This window comes from Neoarius graeffei, chromosome 11 (genome assembly GCF_027579695.1).
Source record: "Neoarius graeffei isolate fNeoGra1 chromosome 11, fNeoGra1.pri, whole genome shotgun sequence".
NCBI classification, from domain to species: Eukaryota; Metazoa; Chordata; class Actinopteri; order Siluriformes; family Ariidae; genus Neoarius; species Neoarius graeffei.
The window spans coordinates 79300923-79318203 of NC_083579.1; the positions used below are offsets into that span (position 1 = coordinate 79300923).

Genomic DNA, 17281 nt, shown 5'->3' on the forward strand with positions numbered 1-17281 from the left:
TTGGAACAAAATCAGCTGTAAACTTTAACCGTTGTTGGAACCTTCATTAATAAACAGTATAAATTGAAATTAATGCATAGCACAAATTTATCTGGCCTGGAAAGTTGCTTTGCAGTATAATAATTTAGTGACTGATACATTATAGATTAAGACATTTATCTAAAATTAGGCAAACGAAGTGTCATTTTGGGAGCACAGTGGTGTAGTGGTTAGCACTCTCGCCTCACAGCAAGACGATCCTGGGTTCAAACCCAGTAGCTGACGAGGGCCTTTCTGTATGGAGTTTGCATGTTCTCCCTGTGTCTGTGTGGGTTTCCTCCGGGTGCTCTGTTTTCCCCCAACAACATGAAGGCTAGGATAATTGGTGGCTCTAAATTGACCATAGGTGTGAATGGTTGTGTGTCTGTGTGTGTCAGTCCTGCGATGACCTGGCGACTTGTCCAGGGTGAACCCTGCCTCTCACCTATAGTCAGCTGGGATAGGATCCTGTGACCCTGTAGAACAGGATAAGCAGCTACAGATAATGGATGGATGGAAATGTCATTTTTGACGCACGCTCGTTTCAGAGTGTGTGTGTGTGAGATCAGGCTCTGGCATCTTCTGGTGGTTTTTCCACGGCCTCAGCTGCAGATCTTCCTGACAAAAGTCACACAATTAAAATTTGATATAATGTTTAGATTCCTTACTTAAGATGAACTGAGCTCATATCAGCAGTACTTTAGTTACATTACTGACATCAGGACATGATATTAATATTCATACCTGCTTTGCTGGCCTGGAACTGTTTGTAATTTATCTTTCTTCCTTTGCCTCATGTCCTTCTCCTCCTGGTCCTTTTCTTTTTCTCCCCTCCATTCCTGGTGTTTTCAACAGGCTTCTCTTCTTCAACTTCAGTCTCAGCCTCAATTTCAGCTTCAGCCTCAACATCCACCTCAGCATCAGTTTCCACCCCACCCTCCACTTCAGCCTCAACTTCAGCTTCAGTTTCTGCCTCTGTCTAAACTTCCACCTTAGCTTCAGCATCAAACTCAGCTTTCACCTCAGCCTCAACTTCATCCTCAGGTTCAGCATCAGTTTCTACCTCACCCTCAGCTTCAGCGTCATCTTCTGCATCAGCATCAGCCTCAACTTCAGGTTTCACCTCAGCCTCAACTTCCACCTCAGCTTCAGTCTTAACTTCTGCCTCAATTTCAGCTTCAACTTCAGCTTCAACTTTAACAGCAGCTTCAGCCTCAGCTTTGACAACAGTTTCAGCTGTTTCTGACAAAAGTCACACGATTCATAATTAGTGTGATATAATGTTTAGATTGTATTATTTGAGGCGGATAAAAAGGGTTTGATTTCAATTCCTTCAGTAATTTAATACAAGCAGTACTCCAGTTGCAGGACTGACATCAGGACATGATATTAATCTTCATACCTGTTTTGTTGGCCTGGAACTTTCTGTAATTGATCTTCCTTCCTTCCTTTGCCTCATGTCCTTCTCCTGTTCCTTGTCTTTTTCTCCTTTCCTTTGATGGTGTTTTCAACAGGCTTCTCTGGATTATTTATTTATTATAAGAAAATAATATATAATAATTTACTCTAAGAAAATAATGTATCATCTCATCTCATTCTCATCTCATTATCTCTAGCCGCTTTATCCTGTTCTACAGGGTCGCAGGCGAGCTGGATCCTATCCCAGCTGACTACGGGCGAAAGGCGGGGTACACCCTGGACAAGTCGCCAGGTCATCACAGGGCTGACACATAGACACAGACAACCATTCACACTCACATTCACACCTACGCTCAATTTAGAGTCACCAGTTAACCTAACCTGCATGTCTTTGGACTGTGGGGGAAACCGGAGCACCCGGAGGAAACCCACGCGGACACAGGGAGAACATGCAAACTCCACACAGAAAGGCCCTCGCCGGCCCCGGGGCTCGAACCCAGGACCTTCTTGCTGTGAGGCGACAGCGCTAACCACTACACCACCGTGCCGCCCATAATGTATCATGTCACAATAATATATAAATATGTTATTTACCAGCTGGGAGGTCCGTATGGTGAAATACCGTGACTTCGGTCTAATATATTAATTTTTTTCTTTACCAAATTCTAACAGAAAACGAGAGCGCCCGAAAGGGAAAACCGAGCCGAGCCGCCATTTTGAATCCTCATTCACGGCTGTAATGCAAATGGCTTCCTCCTCGGTATACAAGTGCACTTCCATGGCAGGAAATAAACTACATTTTGCCGCCTATGAAGTCCCCTATTTATACAAATAGGAGTCATTCAGCCATGTTTTTGCTCGGCATTAGCAAGTTACAGGTTTTTAGCTTTCTTCTGAAATGTTTTCTTTTATTTTGTCTTCCTCAGGATAGTAAAACTCGCTTTCACTGTGAACACTGTCGTTATCGCTATCCATGCTGTAAAATTAATGCTATTCTCCTGAGAAATGCGAAAATAAATGTTGACAAAAATTGCTACTATGTTTGTTGTTGTTGTGAATGAGCAAGTCGCCAGAGGTTCGTAACTGGGGTCCGTACCATAGGATACGGACCCACTCGCCAGCCAAGCAGAGCGCAGGATTTGATGGAAACCGGACTGCGAAAAAAATAAATAGTATTATTTTTGCCAGTTTCATTGAACTTACATTTTCATACAGTGGTGTTTGAAAGTTTGTGAACCCTTTAGAATTTTCTATATTTCTGCATAAATATGACCTAAAACATCATCAGATTTTCACACAAGTCCTAAAAGTAGATAAAGAGAACCCAGTTAAACAAATGAGACAAAAATATAATACTTGGTCATTTATTTATTGAGGAAAATGATCCAATATTACATATTTGTGAGTGGCAAAAGTATGTGAACCTTTGCTTTCAGTATCTGGTGTGACCCCCTTGTGCAGCAATAACTGCAACTAAACTTTTCCGGTAACTGTTGATCAGTCCTGCACACCAGCCTGGAGGAATTTTAGCCCATTCCTCCATACAGAACAGCTTCAACTCTGGGATGTTGGTGGGTTTCCTCACATGAACTGCTCGCTTCAGGTCCTTCCACAACATTTCGATTGGATTAAGGTCAGGACTTTGACTTGGCCATTCCAAAACATTAACTTTATTCTTCTTTAACCATTCTTTGGTAGAACGACTTGTATGCTTAGGGTCGTTGTCTTGCTGCATGACCCACCTTCTCTTGAGATTCAGTTCATGGACAGATGTCCTGACATTTTCCTTTAGAATTCGCTGCTATAATTCAGAATTCATTGTTCCATCAATGATGGCAAGCTGTCCTGGCCCAGATGCAGCAAAACAGGCCCAAGCCATGATACTACCACCACCATGTTTCACAGATGGGATAAGGTTCTTATGCTGGAATGCAGTGTTTTCCTTTCTCCAAACATAATGCTTCTCATTTAAACCAAAAAGTTCTATTTTGGTCTCATCCGTCCACAAAACATTTTTCCAATAGCCTTCTGGCTTGTCCATGTGATCTTTAGCAAACTGCAGATGAGCAGCAATGTTCTTTTTGGAGAGCAGTGGCTTTCTCCTTGCAACCCTGCCATACACACCATTGTTGTTCAGTGTTCTCCTAATGGTGGACTCATGAACATTAGCCAATGTGAGAGAGGCCTTCAGTTGCTTTGAAGTTACCCTGGAGTCCTTTGTGACCTCGCCGACTATTACACGCCTTGCTCTTGGAGTGATCTTTGTTGGTCAACCACTCCAGGGGAGGGTAACAATGGTCTTGAATTTCCTCCATTTGTACACAATCTGTTGGACTGTGGATTGGTGGAGTCCAAACTCTTTTGAGATGGTTTTGTAACCTTTTCCAGCCGGAAGAGCATCAACAATGCTTTTTCTGAGGTCCTCAGAAATCTCCGGTGCTCCTACGGCCGGTCTATGTGCAAAAAATGCAAGAAATGCATGGAGGGCACGCATGAAATGCACGGAGGGCGCGCGTGTGACATGCTGATTTTCAAGCCGTAGACTGGCCGCAGAGGTTCTTTGTCATGTCAAACAAACTCTATGGGCACTTACATTTTTTTCAGGTTGCAAGACAAACTTACGGCCAATGTGCATCTTTCTCCATGAACAAAAAAAACGCAGCGATTTGGGAAATGCCAAAAACCGCACGGCCAAAAAATCATATGTCCGGTTGTGACCTAGGCTTTAGTGATGCTCTGGGATGTCCCTGTCAAGAACCTTGCCAGCCTGTCATCTCCATATGAGAATCCACCTTGTGTCTTGGCCAAACTTTCGCGTGTTGACACAAAACTTGTCGTGTGGGCGTATGGTCGCCTCTCTTGCCGGGTCACCATGGCGGCGCACCTGAGCAAGCACACTTTCGCATTTTCTCCAGAAATGCATTCTAGTTATTATTATTACCTCTGCCAAGGAGGTTATGTTTTCGGTAGCGTTGGTTTGTTTGTTTGTTGGTTGGTTTGTCTGTTCGCAACATTACGGAAAAAGTAATGAACGGATTGCTCTGAAATTTTTTCCAGAGGTGTGACTGGGCACAAGTAACAATACATTAAATTTTGGCGGTGGTCCGGATCACCTTCTGGGTCCCAGATTTTTTTAAAGGATTCTTGGCGGAGGTCTGCGCTCTCCGAGTGCTTTTCTAGTTTGTCTCTGTGTCATGAAGGAAAATTCCTACACTGTAAAAGGTAACACCACTACTTTCTTCAATAACATTATAGCAATTATCAACAGTCCATAATTATTGACACCTTTTCAGATTTACCGATAAACAATTTTACAAAGCTTTCAATTACAACAGTTATTATTGGTTAGTTCATCAGCTGGAAGACCCAAACCCCACCCTTTGATCTTGTCGTCTGATGACAGCTCGTTACCTGAGATGGAATTTTTTTAGCATGATCAGCAATTTTTCTGAAAACCCGGACGTTATCATCGCAGGTAAACATGGTGGGAAGATCATGGACATGTTTTTACTGATCAAATTCACTGATATTTCGTGATCTCCTTGGCGAAACCTACTTTGTTTCTTATTCTTTCATTTGACAGTCGCCATTTTGTATCTAAACGCGCGTTTGAGAATCACATGAGGTGTCGATAATAGTGATCACTTTCACCGGTGTCCACCATTATCGACACCCTGTGGAATTAAGGGACATTTACAACTGTTATGGATCGATCTTTGTGTAACATTGTTGAAGTAGATGAAGTACTTTAAAAAAATAAAAGTGCTGTGATTTATAATCATTTTTTCTGATTCATAACAGAATGGAATGTTTATAGAGTATTTGGAATCTGATTGCAATAAATAAAATTAGACCAGAATTAAATTCCAAGCATATAAAAAATTACATGCATGAAATATTCAGATTTTTCTATTCCGTTCAGATTTTTTTTTTTTGCAGTTTGTTATAAATATCTACCACATATTACAATATCAGGAGACATTTTATATTTTTGTTCGAGGAATGACACGCAACTTTTGACCTGGATTTCCATGTGGTTACAAGGTCGATTCCCTGTAGACATTTATTGGTAAATGACAAAACTGGAAATTAATACAAACAACAATGAATGATTAACAAAATGTGATCTACGAAAATACTTAGAAAGTGGGTAGAAAGTGGAACAAAAAGATTTTCTGATGCAGGTTAAACATTATCAGTTCATTTTTTTACAAACATTAGAATTACTTCCTTATTTACGTAAAACACTGACGTCCATCCATCCATTATCTGTAGCTGCTTATCCTGTCCTACAGGGTCGCAGGCGAGCTGGAGCCTATCCCAGCTGACTACGGGCGAAAGGCGGGGTACACCCTGGACAAGTCGCCAGGTCATCACAGGGCTGACACATAGACACAGACAACCATTCACACTCACATTCACACCTACGCTCAATTTAGAGTCACCAGTTAACCCTAACCTGCATGTCTTTGGACTGTGGGGGAAACCGGAGCACCCGGAGGAAACCCACGCGGACACGGGGAGAACATGCAAACTCCACACAGAAAGGCCCTCGTCAGCCGCTGGGCTCGAACCCAGGACCTTCTTGCTGTGAGGCGACAGTGCAAACCACTACGCCACCGTGCCACCCCTAAAACACCGACATCCATATATTTATATAAAAGATATTTTGTACTAAATATAAGTCTATAGAAAACAAATTTTCAATAAAAACTATGTTTTGTTCACTTAATACCACATACTGATTTTTTTTTAAATAAATAATCATCTGGATGTCGATAATTGTGGAACGGTGTCGATAATTGTGGACAAAGGTGTCGATAATTGTGGAATGGTGGCACTTGATCTGATACGCTAAAGTAATCAGGAATCAACTCTTTTTTTCCCAGTGGAAGTTTGAGTAATTATTCATGCACAATTTACGTATTGAAAGTCTTTTCTACTTTTGCAATGGCCAAAAGATTGTTAAGGTGTCGATAATTGTAGCCGCCGCTCTGTATATTTATACAGATATAATTAATGTAACATACTACTAAATATTAAATAGATTCAATATTCTTCAGTTTATAGCCCACATTCCTTGTATTTAATGTTCTGTGTGTGTGTTGTTTTGTTCTGTGTATTCTTTGTCCTACAATCATCTCACACTGTTGTGTCGTCTTATGTACTGCTGCGCTGCTCCACAGTCCTGGAGAAACATTTTGCACCAACGTGTACAATCTATATTGAGGAATGCCAATAAAAATCCACTGAACATGGAAGGTTATTTATCAGTTTCTCAGCATCCGAGAAAATGGTGGCACTGGCAACCAATTTCAATATTAACCTCATTAATTCAGTTCAGTTCAGTTTTGTAGATAGAGTGCTTTTAACAATGGACATTGTCACAGAGCAGCTTTACAGAAATCCAGAAAAATATAAATTGGAATGTATCCCTACTAAACAAGTCTGAGATGACAGTGTAAAGGAAAAACTCCCCGTGGCAACAAGAGAAACAAACCTGGAATGGGACCAGACTCAAAAGGGAACCCATACTCTTCTGGGTGACACTGAATAGTGTGATTATAAAACCTTTCTCATCTATAAATGTATACCATATACTAAACATATAAATAATAGAAATAAAATGATAAGATTAAGGTGCTCTACATGTGACTCAATTAAATAAGTGCATGAAATGTACAAGAGAGCAGGGAGACTTTTGGAGATTGTGTGAAATTCTTTGCATCACATTCATATTGCATTAGAGAGTATTTACTACCACAACAGGCGGCACGGTGGTGTAGTGGTTAGCGCTGTCGCCTCACAGCAAGAAGGTCTGGGTTCGAGCCCCGTGGCCGGCGAGGGCCTTTCTGTGTGGAGTTTGCATGTTCTCCCCGTGTCCGCGTGGGTTTCCTCCGGGTGCTCCAGTTTCCCCCACAGTCCAAAGACATGCAGGTTAGGTTAACTGGTGACTCTAAATTGAGCGTAGGTGTGAATGTGAGTGTGAATGGTTGTCTGTGTCTATGTGTCAGCCCTGTGATGACCTGGCGACTTGTCCAGGGTGAACCCCGCCTTTCGCCCGTAGTCAGCTGGGATAGGATCCAGCTTGCCTGTGACCCTGTAGAAAGATAAAGCGGCTAGAGATAATGAGATGAGATGAGACTACCACAACATGAGTTTATCAGCTGGGCACATATACTGGCCTTCAGGATTCACTTTTTCTGTCATTATTTTTTGCAGGGAGACATGAAACACTGAGGGAGATATTATGGGATATTATGCTGGGAAACTTGGGACACAGTGGGGAGACATGGAACAAAAAATATTTTGGCCTACATGTTTAATTTTTATTTATCAAAACTTGTCCCATATGAACTGTATGAACACACAATGATGGTACAGTGAAAGAAAAATGTCAGTTTACCCAGAATCTGAAGAGACAAAACAGTTCCATTCTCAAAAAGGAATGAAATAAGATTAATCCTCATGCAGGGACACGCCCACATTTTTAACAAACATTTTTAAACAATTTTATATGTGTAATCTACAAGAAAAAACCTGTAACATGATGAACTGTCCCAATTCTCTCCATCTGGACATTTTAAAAAAATTAAAATTAAAATTAATTAAAAAAAAAAAACTTTTAAACCCCCCCATTTAAATTTAATAAATAATACTAAATCTGGTAACTCCAGGCTACATACTTTAATTCCTAACAAATCCCAAACTCTCCGGCGTACATTACACCAGGGGTTCTTAACCTTTTCTACTTCAAGCCCCACCTATTCATGCTTGTAACGAGTCGGGGCCCATTAAAAAAGATCCCCAATTATTTTGGCTCATCTATTCTATTAGAATCTAATAATCTATTGCAACGTGTACGAATGGGATGCGACATCACTCCCTGTTACAGATGGGAGCTCAGGAATTAAATAAACGCAGTAAAAACAAACTGTTTGTATTTAAAACTGTATGGATGTGCCAGAAGCCAAACCCGTGCATGCAGGTAATTCTCAGTCAAAAGGGATTAATGATCCAAAAGTGGAGTCTGGTCCATTAACACAAGAACTTATTGCCATGTTTGTGTTCAGCAAACAAGCAAGTTATTAACACCAAGAAGTTCACTCAAAAGAAGTGGATCTAGAAACCACTCAATGGGATTAGATCCTTACACTAACAAAGAAGGATGAAAGAAAAATGTACTCACTAAATTTGACATTAGTAGAATAAATTTTGATCCTATTGTAGCCAGAACTAAATACAAAGACAATAGTTATGCATAATATTAATTAACTTAATGTGAAGATAATTAACAGATAATCAACAGATTTAAGTTTTTTTTAAAGATTGTGTATATTTTTAGTCATTTGTATTTGTAATTATTTGTATCTGTACATGCACGACCCCACCAACTCTGCTGATCAACTTATCGTCTTTAAATAAAGTTATTCATTTATTCATTATGAGCTGGAAAATTATCCATCCGTTGAGTTCCCCAACATCTCAAACTCCCTGGTGCTGCAGACATCGTTCTACACGGACACACAGATGAAAACCTGGAAGAGCATGGAGGAGAACAACTTTTTATATGTGGCTGGGTTAAAGATCTGGGGATCAGGACACTACAAGATAAATCCTGGAGAGAGAGAGAGAGAGAGAGAGAGAGAGAGAGAGAGAGAGAGCGCAGCCCGGATAAGTAGGAGTTTCTGGGGTTTTTGGACGTGTCTTTGCAATGGTTGCTAGGACGCTACATGTTTTAATATCGGGTGTAAACAAACCACAGCTGCTCGATTCTCAATCCTCCCTGCTCTTCTCTTCCAACAGGCATCACAGATCTGTATAATTTACCCACAAACGTATTTATTTATTCAGCCCGCTGTGTTCTCTCTCTCGCCTGCACGCATGGGTTAAATGTGACAAAATAAAGGCTTGTTCTTCTTAATTTACCAACAAATGTATTTATTCCACTTGAAAAGTGTACGGCAAACCAGCTACCGGATTTGGGACGTTACAACATCTTGAACTATTTAGTATTTGGCTTCAGACTTGAAAAAATTTCACGGCCCACTAGATGTCACTTTGGCCCAGTGGTTGAGAAAGACTGCATTACACCGTAGAATGGAGGTGCAGATGAAGGAGAAAATACAAGTTTTGGTGACAAAAATATTGAGGTGCACAAACCTTACTGCAGCGTCCAGCTTCGTGGCTCCAAAAGAAGTCGGTTACTCTCAGGGGCAACATCTAACCTCTGATGTAATCTAAACCCTGATTGGTTGAAATTAATTTATGGGAATACAAACTGTCCCAAGTCTCCCTGTCCACAGTCTCCCCGCTGTCCCCTATAGCTTTCTGATCCTCCCTCATACAGGTCAACCCCATGGCATGTCCCTGTGGAGCCAATAAAAAACACACACACATACCATGTTGCTCAACAGCAGTAACAGCTTCTCACTACATGCCAGTGCTTCACTGGAATTCACACATTTTAAAATCTGGCAACCCAATGCATTCAGTTATGTCTGATTTACAGCATGTCAAAGCACGTGTTAAGTTAATTCCAGTTTATCTGAGAAAATGATAATTTATACTATTACAGCAGGCTGAAAAACACTTTATTTATGTGAATTTAATAAATAGAAGCAAAATACAACACAAATATTTGTCTTCCAACTTCAGCAAAGTTCAAAGAACAAAGATCATATTTTAATCATAGTAGCCCTAAAAACTTTTATGGATTCACATATTTTTTCACAACAAGTTAATTTTATTTGTTTTCTTGTGGTGTTAATTTATCTTCTCATATAACACATTCTTTCCTGAGATCACAGGACAATAAAATAGTGATTAATAACCCTTAATTTCCCCCTCTAATCTAATAATATAATTAACTTAATGGCTTGAAATATGATAAGAAGCATGTCAGCCTTAAACAAAGTTGTTGCTTGAAACAGGTCTATGTTGCATTCAGGATAAACTGAGAATAAAAATAATATAAAAAGGCATTACAAATATAGAAATTGGCTTGTGATCTGTATGTGAAGTGAGATACAGTATTAAGTATGATTAACTATCATTATTCTATCCACATTCACTGGATATGAGCAATCATGTGCTCTGATTGGCTACTCTACTACTAGGCTATCAGCTCATATACCATGAGTAAAGGAAAAACAAAATGGCGGAGCACATCAAGTCAGACATATCAATTTGTTGTAAAGAATTTAAAAGAAACCGAAATAGCTAAATAATATAGGGTTTTTTTCTTCAGTATCGCCTGTTCTACACTCCAGCCCAGTCAGTGGCAGTAATGCAACTTTAAGTTGGCTTGCCAACCGCCAGAAAACCCAAAAGGAAAAAAAGAAAATGGCGGAGCGTGTTGTTGAACCAACCGAGGACGAAATAAAAACTCTACTCGAAAACAAACCCCCCCCCAAAAAAATGGAATAAAAGTATTTGATGGAAAGAACATATCTTTTTTATTTTTCAAGAATTATTATTATCGTATTTTTCACAAATTGCTCCTGTCATTTTGCCGGTTTGTTTACATTCTAAGTGGAAATGATTTTGTCGGACATTTTGTATAAAGTTTTTATTTATCGAATTTGCAAAAAATAAAAATGCTCTGTTTCTCAAAATCCAGTGAATGTGGATAGAATAAAACAGTTATTCCACTCAATCCCATCATATATGGATTATAGACAACTCAGTGCTACGTGCCTCGTCACCCATCAGGTCATGTACGACTCGATTTCGTGGAATAACTGTTAAATATTCCTCTGCTCATATTTTTTTTTCCATTCATTTAATCATGTTATCTGGTAAAAACAAAATTTCATTATTCCAAGACTGAGAAAAAATGATAGTGTTTTTTTGTGACAAATTAAAAACAATAACTTGCTATCACATGAAAACAAATAGAATTAAATATGTGAATTCATGAACATGTTTTTTGTTGGTAATATACATGGAAAAATGCCACCTATAAACATACATGAATACATACAAATATTAATATACATAATTTCCCAACTGAAGCTACTTTAGTGTAGAAGGTTTCTGAATAGTACACTTCCACAAATCACTGGCCTTCAAATGTAATCAAATTCAGTCAGTACACTTTAATATTTAACACAAAATAGTACAGTTATTGAATAAGAAAAAAAAAAAAAACAACCATAAACATCCTTTGGGCATCTTGTATTTTCTCCATATCCCACATAATACAAATTTTGATAAATATGAAAATACCATCACAGAGCTGTAGGACATATCATGAATAACTTGCCATTACCTTTATTTGTTTCATGCTTGTTAATTCTTTGCCATTGTTTGTCATTTCTTTCTTTCCATCCTGGATCTCCATTATTTACCCAAGTCTCTCAAGTGACTGTCCTGGCAGCAGGATGGGCTTTTTGTTATACCACACACACAAAAAAAAAAAACAGGAGAGATTTGAAAGAGAGAGAGAGAGAGAGAGAGAGAGAGAGAGAGAGAGAGAGAGAGAGAGAGAGAGAATGGAAGGATTAGAGGGAAAGACAAATGCACAGAGCTGGACCCCGCTCATTTTTCTACTGTTCTCTCTCTCCATCCTCTTTTTATCTCCATGGTGCACAGATAAATCTGGCAAGGCCGAAGGGGTCTGATAGAGAGGAGCTTGGTTACAATGGGTCGGTCTCCAGCTCTCCAGAGCATTAATTGGACGAGTTGATGATCAAGATGGTCGTTAAAACCAGTAGAGCTCCTTTCCTTTCTTATGTGGCTGCAGCCCTGGAGTGCAAAGCAGACATGGGGACAAAAGACAAGACAATAAGGATACAGGAAGACACGGGTCTCCATGGATGCTCGACGACAAGAAGCACAAACGCTTCCTTGCAAACGATACACTGGTTTGTACCTGTTCTCTGTTATGTACTCTCTGCATGTCATGGTGGTTAAGAGCGAACAGAACGACATCTCTGTGTTTATAGCAGAGCAAAACACTGAGTCAGGCAATCAGAACAAACAGTCAGGTGTTACTGATAACTCTTACACCTCACATCAGGTGAAGTTATTTTTGTTCAAAGACTAATTTCTGAATTAATCATGGAAGAAATAAAAAACTTTGGGGGCATGTTGTGACAGGAAAATTATCAACAAGAGGGTGGTATGATGTGAAACAGAGTTACTTTTTACCACCATAAAGCTGAATGGTTTCCCATAAAAGCAGGTCTTGAAGTGTTTTATTCCCCTTTTAGCATGACAATTTTTCAACGCTAAGAATTTTTGAATTCATTAACCCTTTCACGTACATGCTAATTGGTTGAGAAGTCGGATTCCCTGGGATTTCCTATGATGTAATTTAGATCAGCACAACAATATTTTATGTTATTCTATCCACATTCACTGGATATGCGCAATCGCGTGCTCTGATTGGTTACTCTACTACTAGGATATCAGTTCATATACCGTGAGTAGAGAAAAACAAAGTGGCAGAATGTGTTGCTGAACCAACCGAGGACGAAATACAAACTCTACTCAAAAACAAAACCCCCCAAAATACAAAAAAAAAAAAGCAACAAAATATGGAATAAAAGTATTTGATGGTCAGTCTATCCCAGCTGACTACGGGCGAAAGGCGGGGTACACCCTGGACAAGTCACCAGGTCATCACAGTGCTGACACATAGACACAGACAACCATTCACACTCACATTCACACCTACGCTCAATTTAGAGTCACCAGTTAACCTAACCTGCATGTCTTTGGACTGTGGGGGAAACCGGAGCACCCGGAGGAAACCCACGCGGACACGGGGAGAACATGCAAACTCCGCACAGAAAGGCCCTCGCCGGCCACGGGGCTCAAACCCGGACCTTCTTGCTGTGAGGCGACAGCGCTAACCACTACACCACCGTGCCGCCCCTTTATTGAATCTGCAAAAATTAAAAATAACTAGACAGGGACACTCTAACGAGTGCAAACCCCGCCTTTTCCCTATTAAAATACATTGGGCGAAAATTTCGAAGTTCTGCCATGACCTTGACCTTTGACCTCCAAAATTTAATGGTTTCCTTCCTGGGTGATTGGCAACACATGTACAAAATTTGGTCCAAATCGATCCATTGGTTCTTGAGATATCTTGCAGACACACAGACAGACAAACAGACAGACAGATACACACACACACAAACTGACGCAGGTGAAAATAATAACCCCTCCGACTACTGTTGGCAGGGTTAAAAATGATCCGTTTTTCAAAATTCAGTGAATGTGGATAAAATAAAACAGTTATTCCACTCAATCTCATCGTATATGGATTATAGACAACTCGGTGCGATGCGCCTCATTGTCTATCAGCTCATGTACGACTTGATTTCATGGAATAACTTAATTCAGGTTATGCATCTTTCTTTCAGTAAATATTAGTGGACAAAACACAAATGTACCCGTGTTCAGTTTATTGTCATAAGTGTTACATATTCTCAAAGCAAAATTCTTCTAGTTTCCAACGATACCAAATATGTCACTATGGCACACACTAGTTCACTATACAGTATTTTCTTTTAAAATTGTGTACTGGTTTATACTGACTTTATCATAAAGTTACTTCATGTTAATGATATTTCTTATATAAAGTTATATGGTGTATCTACACTGTAAAACATTTCAGCCTTGTTTAGTTATGTCCACTTACTTTTTCTCTTTAACTCAATGGGCTCTGAAAAGTGTTTTAATTTGAACTAATCTGTGCAAGTTTTCAAAGGTTAGACTTGAATGATTTAGTTGTCTTGACTAACTGAGACTTTCTGAGTTGAAACAAAGCTAATCGTCAAATTGAGTTAACTTGCATTTTCAAGGCAGCAGGTGAACTTGCATTTCCAAGTTAAACCAATTTGAAATGTTTTACAGTGCAGCAGTCTCTATATGAAGTTCCACAGTGGTGAAAGGGTTAATTAATGACACATCATACTTTTGTCTGTTTATTGGTTCAGCGTAATGCTGTGGACTGTCCATGAAGCCAGTTAGTTCCTGTCCTATCGTTTACATAATCAACAGTCATTTCTCTCACCAGCCTCTATTTTCATCACTGAGTTTAATTTGTTAGAAAACAGACAACTTGTCATGTTACAAAGAAACCGTAAAGTGCAATGTCCTCTGTCCTGAAGATTTTACTGCTGCAGAAAATGTACAGAATGTTACAAAGTGCTGACACTCACAACTTATTACAGAAATGCTAAATAAATGTGTTCTGACAGAAACCTTTACTAGAGCAGAGGCTACAATTATCGACACCTTAACGATCTTTCATGATGTAAATTATGCATGAATAATTCCTTAAACTTCCACTGGAAAAAAAATTAGTTGATTCCCGATTACTTAGCGTATTAGATCACATGACACCGTTCCACAATTATCGACATCCAGATGATTATTTATTAAAAATAATAATAATCAGTATGTGGTATTAAGTTAACAAAACATAGTTTTTATTTAAAATGTGTCTTCCATAGACTTATATTTAGTCCAAAATATCTTCTATGGAAAACACATTTTAAATAAAATCTCAATATTTCAAGCATGTAATTTTTTATATGCTCGGAATTTAATTCTGGTCTAATTCTATTTATTGCAATCGGATTCCAAATACTCTATAAACATTCCATTCTGTTATAAAAAATTATTATAAATCACAGCACTTTTTTATTTTTTTAAAGTACTTCATCTCCTTCAACAATGTTACACAAAGATCGATCCATAACAGTTGTAAATGTCACTTAATTCCACAGGGTGTCGATAATGGTGGACACTGGTGAAAGTGATCACTATTATCGACACCTCACGTGATTCTCAAACGCGCGTTTAGATACAAAATGGCGACTGTCAAATGAAAGAGTCAGAAACAAAGTAGGTTTCGACGAGGAGATCATGAAATATCGGTGAATTTGATCAGTAAAAACATGTCCATGATCTTCCCATCATGCTCACCTGCGATGATAACGTCCGGGTTTTCTGAAAAATTGCTGATCATGCTGAAAAAATTCCATCTCAGGTAACGAGCTGTGTCATTAGATGACGAGATCAAAGGGGGGGGTCTTCCAGTTGATTAATTAACCAATAATAACTGCTGGAACTGAAACTCACCTTTGCAAAATTGTTTTTTATTGGTAAATCTGAAAAGGTGTCGATAATTGTAGAACTGTCGCTCTATATGAACTATTATACATTTTTCTTTGTTAAATAACAACACATTTGTAATGCATTTATTATTTAGATAAGTTTAGGAGTCCACCATCCCAGTCCCTGTAAATTAGTACTCCAGAACAAGCATATACTAGAACAATTACATTAATATAAACCTACAAACCTGCTGTTAGAAAATTAATGAAAACAGTATTAGCAGTTAAAGATTCTTATATTTTCTTGTTTCTGAGTTGCAGCTAAATGTTGCTGTCTGTCAATATGGTGGAGCCCATTAAAGCTCAGTTTGAAGCAACGGAAGTAATTAAAGTGTAATTTTAGTCTTTTCTTAGTAATTTATGAGCACATCTGAGGAAAATGTAGATATTCCTGACAGTTTTTTTTCTCATTTACACTGTCATTCTGCCTTTACATTATTTCCATAAAAAGAAAAAAACCCGTAAGGTCTCTGTTCTATTGATCACAATCATTAGCCTCAATCCTAAGTTATTGCTTCATACCGTAGTTGCTTAGTAACTATGTTATCATGACAGCAGCTCAACTTCATGAGCTCCATTTTAATGCCCTGTTAGATCTGAATTTGGAAATATTACTAGATCATTCCTACCTTTCTTTTTGAACAAGACCTCATGCTACATCCAAATGAGGCTGGAGTTCCCAGGGTTATGAAAAGATTCCCTGTGTACGACCCAATAGTGCTAACTACTTTAGTTGGTTTGTACAGAGGCTTTTCAGAGTAATAATCTTAGTAAAGATTTTGTCTTGCTTTCAAAGTCACTAATAGGGATGTAACTGAATAAGAAAACATTTACTCAAATTGAACAGATGCATTCTAAATGGATCTCAAATATATACGGCCCGGTCTATAATCGCGGGTACATTTCAAGTGTTGACTATCGCCACCGTCAACTCTGTTGTCGTTAAACTGGGCATTGGCAATAACAGAGTTGACATTTCCTACCATTTTGTGTCTTAATTATTCCACATGCTAACCTCAACTTAGCTACCACACGGCATGTGTAAAAACAGAATTTTATGGACTTTAATCATATTGTTTTTAAAAAATGAGTGAGACATTCACTCCAATATCACAGTAACAGATTTGATGAATAATTAATCTACTGTTGGTATATCCTCAACATTTTGTTCAAATTAATGAGAGAAGAAACATAACATACCTCACTGCCTTTCTGAAGTTTCCTACCAGAGGAAGTGATATCACTCGGTGCAGGTATCATGTGTATTATTAAAAGACTTTGTGGATTTTATGCGGTTTTATAACAGAGTTAACAGAGTTGACGAGAACATCTGGGGTGGATAAAAAATATATTTTCATAACTGAAATTTCACATAATACAGAAAGTAGACTTTCTGTGCAATTGATTTTATAACAGTTAATAGAATAAACCCCCCAAAAAACAGATTGTTCGACTGAATCACTTCCTGTTTATTGGAGTTGAATGGATGAATCAGGAGTCGAAGACAGCCAGTAATGTGGGGGGAGGGGTGGGAGTCATTTAGTTCATGTTTTATGGATAAATTGGGTCTAAAATGTACATGAAGCATCGCTACTGATCAAAATTTGTCATAATTTGCATTATTGTTCAAAACTGATTCAATAGAGATTTATTTTGTGGAAAATAACAAAAGGTTTATCTCAGAGACATGAAATGTACCCCGAATT

At 38.7% G+C, this 17281-nt stretch overlaps 1 protein-coding gene across 1 annotated transcript in view; it reads right to left on the minus strand.

The window, feature by feature from the left end:
- Window positions 1-10143: 10143 nt before the first annotated feature.
- The window catches only part of vgll2b (vestigial-like family member 2b), a 36391-nt gene continuing 29253 nt past the window's right edge, over window positions 10144-17281 (minus strand). Inside the window, exon 5 of the mRNA XM_060932837.1 lies at window positions 10144-12186. Within this exon, the coding sequence (XP_060788820.1) occupies window positions 12143-12186 (44 nt within the window). The 3' untranslated portion in view covers window positions 10144-12142. The remainder of the gene's footprint in view (window positions 12187-17281) is intronic.